This window comes from Microtus pennsylvanicus, chromosome 13, assembly GCF_037038515.1.
Source record: "Microtus pennsylvanicus isolate mMicPen1 chromosome 13, mMicPen1.hap1, whole genome shotgun sequence".
NCBI lineage: Eukaryota > Metazoa > Chordata > Mammalia > Rodentia > Cricetidae > Microtus > Microtus pennsylvanicus.
This window is the reverse complement of record NC_134591.1, coordinates 37,364,656-37,382,183: the sequence shown is the minus strand read 5'-3', so window position 1 is coordinate 37,382,183 and position 17,528 is coordinate 37,364,656. Positions and strand designations below refer to the sequence as shown.

General features: G+C 44.0%; 2 protein-coding genes across 7 annotated transcripts in view; one reads left to right on the top strand and one right to left on the bottom strand.

Annotated features, from left to right (window-relative positions):
- Positions 1–1,314, top strand: part of Jak1 (Janus kinase 1) — a 117,684-nt gene extending 116,370 nt beyond the window's left edge. For all 4 annotated transcript variants that reach the window (XM_075945518.1, XM_075945521.1, XM_075945519.1 and 1 more), the window contains one exon: positions 201–1,314. In XM_075945518.1, the coding sequence (XP_075801633.1) occupies positions 201–296 (96 nt within the window). In that variant the 3' untranslated portion in view covers positions 297–1,314. The remainder of the gene's footprint in view (positions 1–200) is intronic.
- The window catches only part of Raver2 (ribonucleoprotein, PTB binding 2), a 74,406-nt gene continuing 58,188 nt past the window's right edge, over positions 1,311–17,528 (bottom strand). Inside the window, exons 9-12 of one of the 3 annotated variants that reach the window (XM_075945522.1) lie at positions 16,314–16,570; positions 14,807–14,915; positions 12,681–12,817; positions 1,311–3,253 (exon numbers count right to left, since the gene is read on the bottom strand). In XM_075945522.1, the coding sequence (XP_075801637.1) occupies positions 3,107–3,253; positions 12,681–12,817; positions 14,807–14,915; positions 16,314–16,570 (650 nt within the window). In that variant the 3' untranslated portion in view covers positions 1,311–3,106. The remainder of the gene's footprint in view (positions 3,254–12,680; positions 12,818–14,806; positions 14,916–16,313; positions 16,571–17,528) is intronic. The other 2 variants (XM_075945523.1, XM_075945524.1) reach the window with 2 other exon arrangements.

Genomic DNA, 17,528 nt, shown 5'->3' with positions numbered 1-17,528 from the left:
GGTTTTGGTTTACTGAGGCAGGGTCTCCTTGAAGCTAGCCCTCCTGATTCTGCTCTCTAAATGTGTGTCGTGGCTCTGAACTTTAGTTACATACTTGTGGGGCAAGTACTTCATCCACTGAGCCATCTCTCCAGCATCTCTTTTTATAAATCTCACAAATCTGACATTATTTGTACTGCTCTTGCTTTTATTTTTCATAGGTTTATCAGCTTATGAGAAAATGCTGGGAATTCCAGCCATCTAATCGGACAACCTTTCAGAGCCTGATCGAAGGATTTGAAGCACTTTTAAAATAAGAAGCATGAGTAACATTTAAATTCCCACTTATCAAGTCCTTCTCTCCCAAGCCATTAAAAAACTTTTTTTAAAATGAAAAAGTTTATATTCTGCCGAGAAAGCCACTCAACAAATATCTGAGTACATGCATATGTCACAGCTTAAATTTAATGAAAAGTAATGACAACCAAACTAGAATGTGCCTAAGCACTCCTTTTGGAAAGATTAGATGATCTTTTGGCGCTGTTTTGCTGGCATATTGATCTTAGATAAAAACTGGTGGACTTGGCTGAAAATTTCCCTTGCCCTGAAATCTCAGTATCTACACAGTGATAGTCCAATTGAGTAAGTACCACTTAATGAGTCTATTCCTGCTCTCCAATAGGACTGCAATTTCAAGCTGTTTGTGCAGTGGCCCAGCTGCTGTTCTCTTGGCTAAGCACTGGTACCCATTGTGGGGAGAACCTGGCATAGACACTCTGCATGTTATTCTTCAACTAGGCCTGTGCTCTTCTGCACAGCCTGCTTTCCTCTGACCCAGATGCTATGACACCTGCCTTTAAGAAATGTCAGTGCATACCCCTTCATAACTATCCCTGCCGGCAAGCTATCACAGTACCACAAACAGAAGACAATACCATCTACAAAGGCTAATCACTGTTCTGACCATCACCCCATACTGCAAAACTACTAAGAGAAGACTCAGCCTGGGGAACAACAGACTGGAGTTCAGAATTCACTAGGCAGTTCTCAGTTTGCTTGGAGATAGGTAGGTAATCAATAATGTCCAGTTTCTGATTCAATGTGAAACCGTGAAGTTCTTCATGACCAAGAGTCTGGCAAACTTATTAATGCTGTTTAATACTTGTTTGATATTTTTTCACCTTTTGAGCCCCCCCCCAAGGATTCAAGATCACTTTCGAAGCAACAGTACAGTTGCCATTTAAATTTATTTAGTTGCTGTCCATGTCAAACCTGTGGCCTGCTCCATATGCACTTTGTTTACTCTTTATACAAATAAACATACTAAAGCCTTCACATGCATATGCCTTTTAATTTTAAGTCTGCAATTTGAAAGCATTTCAAACCATTAGCTTAACATAGAAAAATAACAGCATAGACTTTGGGGGTTGGTTGTAATGACCTTGTACTAACATCATTTGGGTTGCACATCTCTTCTGTCAGGGATAATGGGCAGACCCACATGTGCTGTGATGCAGAGCATCTTTCAGTTCTCAGTTTCCTCACCTTACAGCTCCACTGTAGCAGCTGCTATCCTTCCTGTACTGTAAGTGCTGAAGAAACTAAATGCAGCAGCAAAAGGAAGGGGCTGTGCAGGCTTGGAGAAGCCATTAGTCTGCTGTGTGCCTCTTCCTGGGAAGCCATAGGTAGTCTGCTTAGGATTGTCTTAACTTCTTAGCTGTCATTTTTCAATGAAAGCTGGTATATGCAATAAATTAGACCAAGTAAAATTTTTATAAAGCATATAACATGTACCAGTTTTAGACTTATTAATGCTGGAGATCTGTATCATAGTCAAAAATGATAAATCCCGAGTAAAATATTTTAATGATCTGATCCTATATAGTAGGATCATTGAGATCCCAAACTCCATCAGCTGTAGTCTCTTAACAAACTTCTAGATGGAAAGAGGTTTCTAATTTATACCAAGATCTTCAGAAAATGGTGAGATCCAAAGTCACATTAATAAAGACAAACACTCTTTCTGAAGTAACCTGGATTAAATAGATGTATCTTTCAACTTCACTACCAGAGAATGAAAAACCAGTGAGGTAGAGCTTTATCAGCTCAGAATTGTCCCACACACTGTCCCACAGAGCCCCTTAGAAACGTCAGTGGGAGCTGTGTTGCCGAGTCTCAGCCTTGTCTTCACTCCTGTATGCTATGAAATGGCACACAAACCTTGGCTCCTTGCCATGTGACCATAAGATAAAAGCAATAGGGAGACAAGCCACAAACCTATGTATGCAGGATGGGAGAGTAATGTCCCAGGCTTTGCAGGCTCTGTGCTTCTCTGGAGGCTACTCAGTTCCCACTGTGATACAAAAGTACACAGTGTGTAAATGAGTGAGCTTCGCTGTGTTCCAAATAAAGTCATGGGGACATTAAAATTGCAGTTTCTTGTTTCTCTACCCCAGGCATTTTGAAATGCAGTCACTGATTCATGGGCAGCATGGACTACACATGGCCCTGGTGTGTACTTCACTAACCTTGTAGTACTGTTTTCCACAAAAGGTGTAAGTGGTAAATGACACCTTGGAAGTCAAGCATCTGAAGTGACGTCACTCTGCCACTGGGTTGGTATTTTGTGACTGGTGTCGAGCTAATGGGGTTTGCATGACAAGCATCTGTCTGGCTGTACCAGCACCCTTGCAGTTTGAGGAAAGGTCCTTCAAGACTGTGGATGAGATTGTTCTTAGGGAGAGTAAGGTAAAGCACATTGGCTTTTAAGAAATTCATTCTAAGGCTAAGGAAACAAAACACTGTTTCCCATTTATTGCTTCAGACTTTATGATGTCAAAATTGTTCCCAGGCCCAAAACAAGGACTATTGGAATGCTGATTCTCCAGTGAGCTGAGCTGTTGTCACAGGGATTAAGACACATCTAATGCTAGGGGAAAATGCCCTCCGACCAGTGACGTTTCTTATTGCTAGTTGCGTATTTGGCTGATCTGCCTGCTGCATGACAGTTCATTCTGGGAAGTCAGAAACCCGTATCGAAAGGATATGGCTAGTGTGAATGAAGTTAAGGCAGCGATGAGCAGCAGACACTGCAGAGGACCGCAGCAGTGGGCAGGAGACACAGAGCTCAGTACACACGCTTCTTTTTCAAGTAGGTTTCGGTGTAGCTCACTCCTGTGTCCTGAGGGTGCTGGCCAGCGAGTTCTACTGGACCCCCTTCTGGGACAGAGATGAGATAGGAGGAGCCTCGCTTCTCATTTCTCAAAGAAGATACCTATGAGAAAGTAAGAATGTCTGTAAGGAAAGCATTCTGAGTTGGCGTCACTATAGATTATTATTATACAGAATACCAAAATTCAAGAAATACAAAAACACCTTTGATACAGGAAATCAGACTTTCAAATCTTTATAGAAATCACCTGCAGAGAGCTGGGGGTATGGTTCAGTTGAAGAGCAGAAACCTAACATGCGAGAGACCGTATTCCATCCTAGCACCACAATCTGCCACATCTAGGGCCTTTACAAACTACAAGCAGACCTGAGTCCTCACCTTGGTCAGGGGACGTGGGAGAAGGAAACTGGCCCTGCTCACACCTGAGTCCGAAGAGCAACATCAAGTGTCAGGGTTCCTGATGGAGGTCAAAAATGGACCTGTGTGAGGAATCCGCAAGTCTGCCTAGCAACTGGGAAGGAGAACTGGCTGAGTGATGTCAGGGAAAATGATGGCAATGAGAGTAATGAGATCTCAAAACTTTGGTGCCCCAAGTAATCGGATTTCCAAGATCCCTTCCAGAGACTCTGGTCCAGAAAGGGCCTAATGTTTCCCATCATAGGCGTCGGAATCGGTACAGTGAGATTGTATAGCACAGCCTGTGACCTTTCCCTACACATAAAGTGTGAGATGCTTGCTGAGGCAGGTACACAGCGTGAGAACAGCCGATGAGGAAGTAGGCAGCTCTCTAACTCTGGAGACTTCGCACATGCTGTGTCTTGGAATCTTAGAAGAGAGGCTGCTTCACAGGGCTCTATTCCTCTATCGTTCTGTCAAGAAAAGGCGTGAGAGCTCACGAGCCACTCAGTGGCACAGCAGTTGTCTTGGGTTTGATCTTGAATGACAGAATACTGAAAAGCCGGGCTCCCTCTGTTGGTACTTACTCTTAGAACCTCGTCTAAGGGAGTATTCAGAGTCAAATGCTGATTTGCATTTGCTTGGAAGTTATGGGGTGTGTGTGGCAGGGAGGAACACAGGTGAAACCAGACTGGTCTCCACATGTTGACAGCTGGCAATGCATGCAGCTCTTCCCTGGCTGTCTGCCATTGAGCCTCAGCATCTTCCAATACCATTGTCCAAAGATGCTTGCTGGACCTTAGCCACTAACAGTTAACCCTTCATGTAGAATCAACCTTTTCCTCCTCCAAACCATCAACCCATTCTATAAGATTTCCCTAAAGATACGAGGCAAGACACACTCTCACAGTGGGCAGAACTCTGTTGCTCCTCCCTCCCTCCCTCCACGCTGCATGGTATCCCATGTGTCATCCTTTCCAGAAAGCAAGGGCCTCAAGTATCCCCTTCCAGATCATCTTACTCTCCCAAACCAGCTAGACACTGGGTGTTCTTATTCAGATAGTTCTGTATCATCCGGAGAATCAACAGAGATCAAAGAGATGAGCACGAATGTCAGAGCTGCACAGAAAATCACTGGTAAGAATGGGAAGTGACCTCCATAGCAGTGTGAGAAGGATCATTCCGTACAGTACATCAAAGATGGCTAGCTTTGTAAGGACTGCTGAATTGGGGAATAACAGCTGAGGTTTTTGAAGCAAATCTCAGTATTCTGGGAAAAAATCAACTAAAAACGAGTAAGAAAAATAAAATAGCCACAAAGAGGGAAAGTGTATGAAGCAACTTTCTGTTGTCTGTCCCCAGCATTCACACCTCCATTCGTTCACCACACCCTTCACTCCGAGGACCTGGGCCCTGGGCTTTACCTACACTTCACTCTCCCCAAGCAGACTCTGGAGAGGGGCCAGTGGGATGGCCCAATGGGAAAAGACACTTGCCATCATGACTCATGACATCTTATAAAATGTCAAATGCACTTTAAACAGCTCAGTCTGGTCCAGTGACGCTGCACAAGCTGCAGCCTTGGGAGCCAGTAGCTCACCCTGAAGATGCAGTACATCCAGGCACTTTCTACACATTAGCTCATTAGGGTTAGAATAGCATCCCAGGGCAGCAGGGAATTTATGATGTAACCTGCTACCGACTGGTATGGTGTTAATACCTTCAATCCCACCACTCAGGAGGCAGAGGCAGGAGGATGTCTGAATTTATGGCTAGCCAGAGCTACATGGTAAGATCTTGTGTCAACAAACCACTGTGGGCTGGAAAGATGGTTCCATGGTAAGGGCTCCCAGAACCACACTAGTGAGCTCACAAACCATCGGAGACCAGTTCCAAGGGATCGGGCACCCTCTTCTGGCCTCCAAAGCTCCTGCATCCATTTGGTATATATAAAGACAAGTAGCCCCCCCCCACACACACATGCACTCGCGCACACACATACACGCACACGTACAACCTTCTACTTTGGTGAAATTACACTAGGATGTATACATTCCCTATCAAGATGCCCCACAACGCTTCTCCAAAGAATCATTGCCCATCAGTGTGGATACTTTCAAGAAGATATTCACCTTCAGCACGGCCCTCCCCTCTTGTTCTCTCATGTTGCTTCCCAGGACTCTGATCTTTGGAATTACAATGCTGAGACTTTCAGAGCACTGTGGTTATGACTTCATGGAGGTCCCCTAGGGCTTGGGTAGTCCCGGGTGGAATTACTCGCCACCCCCCCCCCCGACCTCCCATGGGGGAACCCACCATCTTCACTCTTAGATGGTTCATCTATTTCACCAAGACAATGAGCAATCCAGAGTGATGACGGCTGGGCTCTTCCTTTCCCCTCACTCCTTGTTGATCTCAACCAACCACACATTTGTAACGACACCAATCTGGCACTTCCCCAGTGTCCTCCTCCCACCACGACCAGACTTGCATGATGACCAACCAGTAGCAATATTATCCCGGACCGTTCATGCAAACCAACCCTCCCCCAGCCCTCTGGAGCCATCCCACCCACAGTCCCACCCATCTCAGCCAGTGACAGTTCTAGTTTTCCAGGTCGCAAAGCTCGGGCCATCCAGACTACCCTCAGCATCCCGTTTCCTCAACCTCCCCAAACTGCTTTGCTCCCAGTCAGCCACTGTGCTCTGAGAGCCATCCAGCAGCATTTCTATTTGCACTGCACCGAACTGCACTGCATTGCACTGCCTCCTCGCTGACCTTGCTATGTTCTGCAGTTACATATTAGAATACAGCTCTAAGTAAATACATGGGTCTAGTAAGGTCCTAACCTGTCCTGTCCCCACCCACTGTGACTTCATTTTCCATGTTGCTCAGGCCTCTCCTGCCAGGGCACTCTCCCTCTCTCTCTCTCTCGTTCCTTTAACATGGCAAGCATGTTTGCCTCGCACATCTCTGCATTTGCTAGTCCTACTTTGGGGACTTTGTATGACATGCAGGCATCCGTGTGACACGTTGTCTATAAACTTCTCATCTTTGCCCCAAAGTTCACCTGCCAAAAGTCATTGTGCCACATTTTTAAAATCATTGGACAAGTCTCAGTGCCCACAAGCTGTAAGCTATGCACCTTAAGTTCATTTAATTGTACAAATGAATGAGTTGTCTCTCAAAGATCTATCTATATGGGTCTGCAGATGGTGGTGGTGTCATGGGCTATACAGTGTGATATGCCGTTGCATGATTTGGCCACTAGGTGGCAGCGTTATGCTCTCTACAGAGAGACCCAGCCTCTTCCAAGCCTTTGTTTATTCTTGGGTTTGTGCCACCCCAACTCATCATACATTCTGTGGCTGATTCCCTAGGCTGGGCAGCCAGCTTCGCGGCAGCAAAGATCCCTGTAGCTAGGGAAACCCAAGACTGCAGCTCGCAGTGCAGCAAGCCAAGTGTGGAAAGAAAAACCCCCATCACTGAGAACAGTGAAGGAATTCCTAAATTATCCTTCGTATTACTGAAACTAGGGACTATGTCATGCTGAAAAGTCATAGATAAATGTTGGCCTGTTTTTTCTACTTGAGTACAAGGGAGCAGGAAGGAATATTCTATTTGTTGTTTGTCAGATTATAATTAGAAGTTACACTAAAGTATTAAATATTTAATAAGCTGGCTCAGTCTTCTGTAACAGGGGCTCTAACAGCCATCTGATGCAGACAGACCTGTTCATCTTTACCTCAGAATCTGAAATTTCAAACTGTATATACCTAAATTAAGAAGATACTTCAGATGATAATGCCATTAGATTCTAAATTAACATTCATTTTTCATGGTCTGCTTCAAAAACCTCCAAAATACTAAGTAAATATGTATCCTTATTTAGTATAGTAAACATGCATCCTCTGTTTAGTAAATATGTATCCCCTATTTAGTATAGTAAATATGCATCCCCTATTTAGTATAGTAAACATGCATCCCCTGCTTAGTATAGTAAATATGCATCTCTATTTAGTAAATATGCATCCCCTGTTTAGTATAGTAAATATGCATCCCCTGTTTAGTATAGTAAATATGCATCCCCTGTTTAGTATAGTAAATATGCATCCCCTGGTTAGTATAGTAAATATGCATCCCCTGTTTAGTATAGTAAATATGCATCCCCTGTTTAGTGTAGTAAATATGCATCCCTTGTTTAGTAAATATGCATCCTCTGTTTAGTATAGTAAATATGCATCTCTATTTAGTAAATATGCATCCTCTGTTTAGTATAGTAAATATGCATCCTCTGTTTAGTATAGTAAATATGCATCCTCTGTTTAGTATAATAAATATGCATCTCTATTTAGTACACTTAAGCTTTGTTTCTAAAACACCGGAGTCCACGGGCTGGCAGGACGGCTCAACAGTCAGGAGTGCCTATTGCTCTTCAGAGCACCTAAGTTCAGTTCCCAGCACCCACTCTGGACGGCTCCCCCTGCCCAGAACTCCAGCTCCGGGAGATCCGACACACCTTGCAGGCACCCGCTCTCATGCATACAACTTCAAATAGTCATCTAAACGTATGTCCAGAGTCCAGTATTCTCTATGCACAGAGCTGGACGAACTGAGTCTGACTCTAGAGCGCCCTCTCACTGTGCCAGCAACATCCCCACTGGTTCTTCCTCTGCGCTCCCCAAACATTAATCTACTGACTTTTTGTACAGATTACTTATTCTGGACATTTCACACAAACCCTCATAAACAAGGCCTCCGTAACTAACTTCTCTCTGCACACTTTCAAGGTCCATCCATTGAACAATATTCTACTGTTCATCTGCTGGCTAACTGGTGGACAATTGGGCTTTCCCCTTTTGGCTGTTAGCAGATAATCTGCCATGAACACCAGTGCATACACTGGTGTGTGGACACATTCAAATTCTCCTGAGCATATATATTTTGAGTGAAACTATTAGAGAGCAATTTGGGATTTCTGAGCCATGCTAATTTTTCCTGATGCTTCAGCATGCCCTTGCCCACACAGCTAAGGTTCTTTTTCCTCCCCGTTTGTTGGCTGGGATCATCTCAAGTGACCTGCATGCCATCCTTGTCACCCTTCTCCCTGTTGACATCGACTGCTGTCCCCTAACCAAGTTTTTACTTTGCTTTATTATAATTTTCAAACTGAAAATTTCCATCTGACTGTTTTATCCTCTCCTCTGTGGACACCATGTTTGGAGCAACATGGCTCCCACACGACCTAAGGTCTTTCTTTACGTGTGATTCGCTTTAGCTCTTCGGGATTGTTTTATACCATTGCCTCCTAAGTCCAACATCAAAGATACTTTATGAGCAGTCTTCTGTATCGCCTGCTTTCCCTATACGGGTGTTTTAGTCAATGTTCCATTACTGTGAAGAGACACCATGACCACAGCAACTCTTATAAAGGAAAACATTTACCTGGGGCTAGCTTACAGTTTTCGTGGCTTAGTCCATTACTGTCATGGTGGGAAGCAGGGCAGCAGGCAGGCAGGCATTTTGCTGGAAAAGGAGCTGAGAGTTCTACATCTGGATCAGCAGACAGCAGAAGAGGGAGATACCGGGCCTGGCTTGAGCTTAGAAAACCCTAATGCTCACCCCCAGTGGCACACTTCCTCCTACAAGGCCACACCTCCTAATCCCCATCAAGTAGTGTGCTTCCTAAAGACGAAGCATTTAAATTTATGATTTCTTTACATTTCTATTGATTTTTGTTGTTGTTGAAATGAAAATCATTTGAAATAAAACAATACGACGGCAATGAGTCTATAAGCCCCTCGTTTGTTTTTATTAGCTTGAACTTGTGAAAAGTCCAAACTCGTTAGGCATGGCTGTTACAAACTGTACTCTGTTAGCTCACGTGGTCAGTTAATGTCTAGAGAGAGTTCCTTCAACACCTACATCTTCTTTCTAAAGTTTAATTAAAATTTTTTCATACAATATACTTTGAACAAATGTTTTTAGGACTTATCAGATTAAACTACTGCCATATTTCCACAGTTCTCTGAGCAGTCTGCTAACGCTACCCGATGGATGGCAATGCACACTCAAGTAAAACGTAATGCCATCATCACCACACAGTTCAGGATCAGCCAAGTGCGTCTGGGCCCCTTTCCATGATGACTTCGGGCTGCGCTCATGGGTGCTCCTACCCATGCGCTTCCCTGTTCCAGGACCTCTCACTCCACAACTTACCCAAGAGTCCTAAGGCTTACTCTGTAACTCCGCAGGCCAGTGAGACTGCAGAGTTTGCACAGAAAAAGAAGTCAAGCAAAGAGTCACAGAAACATGGCTGTCATCAAGGGAATTCCCCTCTCTCAGGATCTAACTCCCTTCAGTTTCTACCGGTTATTCTCCAATACTTCCAACAAAGGCTACTTTGTTCAAATCTACTCCAGACTTTTGTTGTTTTTTTGAGAAGGGCTTCTCTGTGTAACAGCCCTACCTGTCCCAGAACTTGCTTTGTACACCAGGCTGGCATTGAACTCACCTGCCTGGATCTCCCCAGTATCTACTCCAGATTTTATCAGGGGTTTATGACAATAACTTCATATACACCAAATATTAAATTCTTAAATGTGATAGCTTTACTTAAAGGAGAAATTATTTTATCTAGTATCTGACACAACCATCTCTCCCAGTCCTTATGTATAAAAGCTTAAACAGTTTCTGGAAGCAACTAGAGCAACACGGACTTTGCAGTCTGAGAAATCCTTCGCAAACTGCAGAAATACAGAGCGGAAGTTACGCCTTTGTGCTCTTCCACGTGCAAAAGGCCGGGGGGTCGTTTAGAACTCATGGGCATGGGAGAAAGATGAAATGTTTACATAGTCTAACATATATAAGTGCAATCCCCCACTATTTTTAAAAGATGTTTAAAAACTGAGTTGGGATATAGCTCAAGAGTAGTGTGCTTGCCTAATATGCACAGAACCTTTGGCTCAATCCCTCGTCCATGCTGGTGATAATGATAAATGCTCACCACTGTGTCCTGTCTAGCTTGGAGTGGGGGTGGCTGGTTTGCTTGGTTTTTTGAGACAGAGGTTCTCTGTGTAGTCTTGGCTGCCCTGGAACTAGATCTGGCTGGTCCAGAACACGTAGAGATCCACCTGCCTCTGCCTCCCAAGTACTAGGATTAAAGGTGTGCGCCACCAACTGCCCAGCCTAGTTAGTTTTTATTGTCAATTTGACAAAAACCTAGAGTCACTTGGGGAGAAGGAACCTCAACTGAAGAGCTGCCTACGTCAAGATTGGCCGGTGGCCAAGTTTGTAAGAGACTGTCTTTACTAATAATTAATTTGGGAGGGTCCAGTATACTGTGGACAGCACTATCCCTAAGCAGGTGGGTCTGAGCTATAGAAAACACCTAGCTGAGCTAGCCAAAGAGTGAACAGCATTCCTCCCCGCTTCCTGCTCCCAGGTCCCTCCATCCTGACTTTCCTCCAGGCTTTCTGATCCCAGGTCCCTCTGCCCTGACTTCCGTCAACGATGGATTCTGATCTGGAAGTACCAGCCAAGAAGACCCTTTCTTCCCCACGTCACTTTTGGTCTTGGTGATTATCGCAGTGACAGAAAAGCAGACTAGGCCACGCTGCAAAGGAAGTGGCAAGTGTTCAAAGCATGGAGATGCAAGCTCCGCCCAGAGCCTCTCCACAGGAGAGTAACCGACTCCATGCAGACCCCACACAGCACATATCGGCTTCACCGCCACCGTCTAAGAACCGAGTTAGCAGAGTTGAAGACGAATTTCAAATGTCACACTCCAATGAAAAGCTCAGTACAGACCAGTGGGAACTTCCTTTGATGCTTAAAATGCACACCTTTGCTAGATTCTTAAAAATGTATTGTTTCTTCTGCTTTGAAAAGTACACCTTGTTCTCCTATACAAACCACATTTTGTGACTATTAATGACGATTTTAGGATATGTTTACACGTTATTTTACATCATTTTAAATTTCCAAATTATATTTATGGTAAAAACAACATAATTTGCTTACTCAGTCTTAGCTGAATATTTTGGTTGTTTCTAATCTTCACAACTGTATATTCATAATAACTTTACCTCCAATCATTTAACTTTTGCCGCTTACGTATAATCAATCTCCAGTGTGCTTATCTGCATCATTACTGTATCCATGAACAAAGATAGAACCTGAGGAAGTGAGAATGTCTTCCTCATGACTTCAGCTCTGACCCCGTTTTTTTTTTTTTTTTAAGTTAAGCAGGCCACTACCTCATCATATTAACTTATCTTTAGGACATAATTTAGAATCATACTCCACGTTCACAGGTTCTGTAACCATTCATTTAACCAACTGTATGTTGGAAATATTTGAAAAACTGCACCCGCACCAAAACTGTGCAGCTTTTTCTGTTATTATTCCCTAAGCAACACAGTGTATTTGCATCGCATTTCCAACACATTAACTATCATATGTGATCTACAGAGCTCCAATGTGTGAAGGAGATTTGCCCAGAAAGACTGCATACGTGACACCGTAGATATGAACTAAGCATCCACAGGTGGGGTATCCCCAGGAGCCCTGGAACAAACCTAAAGATCCTGTGGCTTTGGCATACAGCTGGGTGCAGGGGTATACACAGATAAGGCCAGAACTCCAGAGGCTGAGCATTGAGTTAAGGTCAGCCCGGGCTGCCAAACATTTCCTCCACCTCAGCAATGATGAAGGATGAAGGCTGCTTTCTCCCCTTTGGGTTCTTAAGGTTTATACTCTCGTAAAACAGAGGTCAGAAGAATTTTCAGGAGAGAGTCCGGTAGCATAAATATTTAACCTTGTAAGCTGTGCAAGTCTGTTCCATTGGGTACGGCTGCATCATAGGAAATATGTAAATGAATGGATGTGGCTACGTCCACCGAAAAACAGGTGACAGGCTGGGTGTGGCATAAGGGCTGTAGTTTCAAGACTAAAACCATAAGAGGTAAATATTTGGTTTAAAATAATATTAAATAGTTTCTTGAACCTATTCCCAGATTTTAAGTGATGGGAAAGAGATAACTATCCCGTTTCTCATAGTGCTAGAGTAGACCTATTCCCACACTCAGTGGTGTCAGGTTTCTCTCCCTATCATGTCCTGCGCGTCCTTTACCTGGGCATAATCCTCGAAAGGTGGCGAGTAAGTGATGCATTTCTCCAGGACATGCTGGGACTCGCTTCCCTGAGAGATTGCATCCAGAATGTTGCTTGCGATTCCAGTCTTGTGTGGCGTGCCTTTACTTGCCGTGGCTAAAGACAAAAGCAAGACCAAACAGCGTAAAACACATTACAAACAGCATAAAACACATTAACACAGCCTGTTTCAGATAGGTTACTAATGTATATTTATATTTATTTTCTCTAGGAGGTATTACACACTGCTTCATCTACTTCACTAACTGAAAATGGAAGCTTGCCATATAGGCAAAATAATAAATTTTTTTTTCTATTCTTTTTCTGTACTGGGAATCGAAGCCATGGCTTCAGGGATGCTAGGCAAGCACTCTACCACTGAGCTCTACACCCGACCCTCAGACAGATACTGTACACATCAGTGGCTCTCAGCCTTCCGAATGCTGTGACCCTTTAATACAGTTCCTCACGTTGTGGTGGCCCCACACCGTAAAATTAATTCATTGCTACTTCATAACTAATTTTGCTGCTGTTATGAATCATAGTGTAAACATCTGATATATAACCACAAAGGTGTTATGACCCACAAGTTAAAAACCGCTGTTCTACACCAATGCATACGAAATGCAAATTAAACAACCTTATTAAGGCAAAAGTTGTCTTTGTCGATTTTATGTGAGAAGAGTGTGCTGCAGAGAGATACATTAGAAGAACACTTTCCTAATTCAGAAAAATGATAATTAATGCTCAAGAGGATACTTTGTAAAATGCCAAAAATGTATATTAAATCCTTTCCTTGCAGTTTACACTTTCCTAGCTACACTCTGCATCTGCACAAGTGCATGTCTCTAAGAGCACAGTTTACACTTTCCTAGCTACACTCTGCATCTGCACAAGCGCGTGCCTCTAAGAGCACAGTTTACACTTTCCTAGCTACACTCTGCATCTGCACAAGCGCGTGCCTCTAAGAGCACAGTTTACACTTTCCTAGCTACACTCTGCATTTGCACAAGCGCGTGCCTGTTAGAGCTCAGTTTACACTTTCCTAGCTACACTCTGCATCTGCACAAGCGCGTGCCTCTAAGAGCACAGTTTACACTTTCCTAGCTACACTCTGCATTTGCACAAGCGCGTGCCTCTAAGAGCACAGTTTACACTTTCCTAGCTACACTCTGCATCTGCACAAGCGCGTGCCTCTAAGAGCACAGTTTACACTTTCCTAGCTACAGTCTGCATCTGCACAAGCGCGTGCCTGTTAGAGCTCAGTTTACACTTTCCTAGCTACAGTCTGCATCTGCACAAGCGCGTGCCTCTAAGAGCACAGTTTACACTTTCCTAGCTACAGTCTGCATCTGCACAAGCGCGTGCCTGTTAGAGCTCAGTTTACACTTTCCTAGCTACAGTCTGCATCTGCACAAGCGCATGCCTCTAAGAGCACAGGTTTGGCAGCAGGACTGCAATCGTGCAAGGCTCACCCTCCCTTTTTCCATTTAAAATCATCTTTACGGACGACCTCCTACAAGAGCGATGTGGACGACTTCTGATTAGTGCTATTACTGGTTTTTAAAAGTCACAAGGTTCCTTCTGTGTACCCAGCCTCTTCCCTCCCGGACGACATGAATGTGTTCTTCGGTTTCCCAAGACTGACTTTTTGTAGCACTGTGTTTGAGTAAGGGTTGCTCCACGCTAAGGAAGCCCTGGACGACTCCATTTCTGCTGAGCGGCAGTCCTTTATCTAGGGCACACTGATGCACTGCTAGGCCATTCAGAGGCTGTAAGCTCTGGTTTAGACCCATGTTTCTACCCACATGGCAAATGACCGCAGGGCTTCAAACAACCCACCGCCTTCATTATCTTCACTAATAGTGCAGTAAAAATGGAATAGGATTATTTTGCCTAAATAAAAATACTGTTGTGAAAAAAATTTTTTAAAGTTTTTTAATTTTCTTTTTTATCCAAATAATGGGATTATCGCGAAAGAATAAGTTCGTGATTTAGAGCTTAGTTTTGTCAATAAAGCATCGTGACTGTCAACTAAGATGAAAGGAAAAGTCATCACAGATCATCTCCAGGGACCCTTAGAGCTGACGCAGAGGCCCTGCTTACCTAGGCACATACTGGGTAACACACTCGCCAGATTCAAATACGGATTTTTACTGAGCCGAATTTCTCTGGGTGGTTCTCCCAAGAGTGAAGTCTGATTCTTAGAGGCAGCCTATTCGCCAGAAACAGAGGATGGGGTGGTGAATGAGCGGTGGAAAAAGAATGAGGACCGTCACAGAACATCACACACACACACACACACACACACGAGAGAAGTCACAGAAGTCCTCAACAGCGTCTTACATGCCACACAACTAATACATGCTTATTTAAATTATTTACTAAAATTAAAAGTACAAAAAGATTTGTTTTTTCAATATATCTTGTACAGTGTGACCATTTGTGGGCTCTAGTTGCCTTTAATCCCAGAACTCGGGAGGCAGAGGCAGGCGGATCTCTGTGAGTTCGAGGCCAGCCTGGTCTACACAGCAAGCTCCAGGACAGCCAGGACTACACAGAGAGACTCTGTCTCAACAATCCCAATAAAAAATAAATAAATAAACAGAATTCTGAAAGTGGAAAACAACCTGAGGCATCCTGTATCTTCTCACTTGATCTTAGAGAATTCATCTTTGCAAGAAACAACAACCAGTTCTGTATCTGGTATCTCGAAATCCAGGTATTCACATTAATTAGAAGATTTAAATTTTCATCATGTGGCTAAAACCAAATGACACAAGCAGAGCTTGCTCGTCTCTAGTCCTGAGAGTAATGCCAAGCTGGAGAGAATGAGAAGGCGAGTTCATGAGCCCTCTCAGACGACAATGTCGAACAGGACCACCGCTTCCATATTCCTCTGAGAAGCAAGGACTTCATCCATTTAACAGAAAAGGAAGGGGTGGGGGCTGGGCCTTCACTATGCTCCACATTCTCCCGAGAGATGGCTTTACTCTTTACTCTCTGGTCAAGACTTTTAAAACCACAGTTCTGGTTAGATATGGAAGATAAAGCTAGTAGCTTAGTTTTCTTTGCATACTGATCTCTCATTTTATTTTTTTTTAAGCACAATGAAGAAATGCAATCCTGAGTGTTCGTTTCTGTCTGGGAAAGCCACAGACTTTTCATGTTCCTGATGCTTTCCTGGCCAATGCTGCTGTGTCTGGGAGAGCCACAGACTTTTCATGTTTCTGATGCTTTCCTGGCCAACGCTGCTGTGTCTGGACAGTAAAACCTGTCTCAGACACCTTTGTAAGCCTCAGAGAAATCGGGGTTTGCGTGTGGCATGCCTATCACATGGCCGCATGTTCGCTCACTCAGTGCGTGGCTGCTGAATGCTTGCTATGCTCCAGGGATTGGTAACATTCAAATGAGCATGAAATTCAACCCTTAACAAATTCACAGCAGCTCCACAAGTTAACCTGGAGCTGCCCCTTAGATGTGGAAATCAGGCAGTGGGGACAATCACCACACACAAGCCATTGGCTGTGGCAGAACAATGCCACAGTTTGGGGACAAAAGAGGAGAGGAAAGGCAGCCTGGGGGATATCCATTTCCCTGTGAGCTTCCTCACCTCCGGGCCTTTTGCTGGGCTCTGCTGTGTCTTCTGGTGGCCTGTCAGTGGGCCTCCAGTGGGCAGGCCTGGAAAGGTCTGCAGATACTGCTGCGACCCTGAGAAACTAGCTTCAGTGATGCTCGCTGAGGCAGACTGCTTCTCCTGAGTGGTCCCACGGCCCGGCCCGGCTTGTCCAGCAGTGAGCTGGTGTGGGAAGAACGGGAGCATGCCCAGGCCGGCTGCCAGTGTTGTTTGCGTTGGAATCAGAGTAGATGCTGGAATGAAACACAGAGGCAAAGGAACCTAGTTACACGAGGCTCCGGAGCCCTTCTGCACTGATCAGAGAGCTGTGGGGTCCAGCGGGTGACACTAATAATGCTGTTAAAACACAGAGGCAAAGGAACCTAGTTACACGAGGCTCCGGAGCCCTTCTGCACTGATCAGAGAGCTGTGGGGTCCAGCGGGTGACACTAATAATGCTGTTAAAATTCTCAATAATTTCTAAGATAATTATTATTATATTATTTTTAATGATATATTTTAATTATTATTTTAAAAGCTTATGATTCTTTTTTTTTGACAGTTAAATTATATCAGTACTTTAAAATGCCCAATCATTGCAATGTGGTTGCTTCTATACTGGAAGAGAATAACTGAGTCTCAGGTTTTAAGAATTCAGTATTTCCTCAGTTGATGTGGACTCAACAGCAAGCCTGGTTAGCAAGCCTTTGGCAGCTGTTAAGAGCTGGCTGCACCCATGTCTTCGCAGCTTGAGTTTGCGGTCTTTATGCTGGCAACTTGGCCTTGGCAGCGGTTGAAGATTTACACATGGAAATTCACAAATACTATAAATCAACACTATTTTTAAGTGGAAAGATCTGGTACTTAAACCCCAGACTGCCACTGTTGTCCTTGAAGTCAATGCTCAGGAACAGACAAACACTAAATCAACAAAAGTTATATATTTTTACTTATAGGAAGTAAAATCTTGGAAAGAATAAAAATTTTCATAGGAAATTAGGGCTCACTTTTATTTAAAAAAAAAAAATCTGTAAGTCAGGGCTGGTGGGATGGCTCAGCAGAAAAAGGCAGCTGGCCCTGGGCAGGGTTTAAATCCCATGACCCTGGGATAGGAGAGAACCAACTCCCACAAGCTGCTCCGCCCAATCCACGTGTATGCCATAGCACATGTGTGCGCTTCTCCCAACAAACAAAAAATAAATGAAATGAATT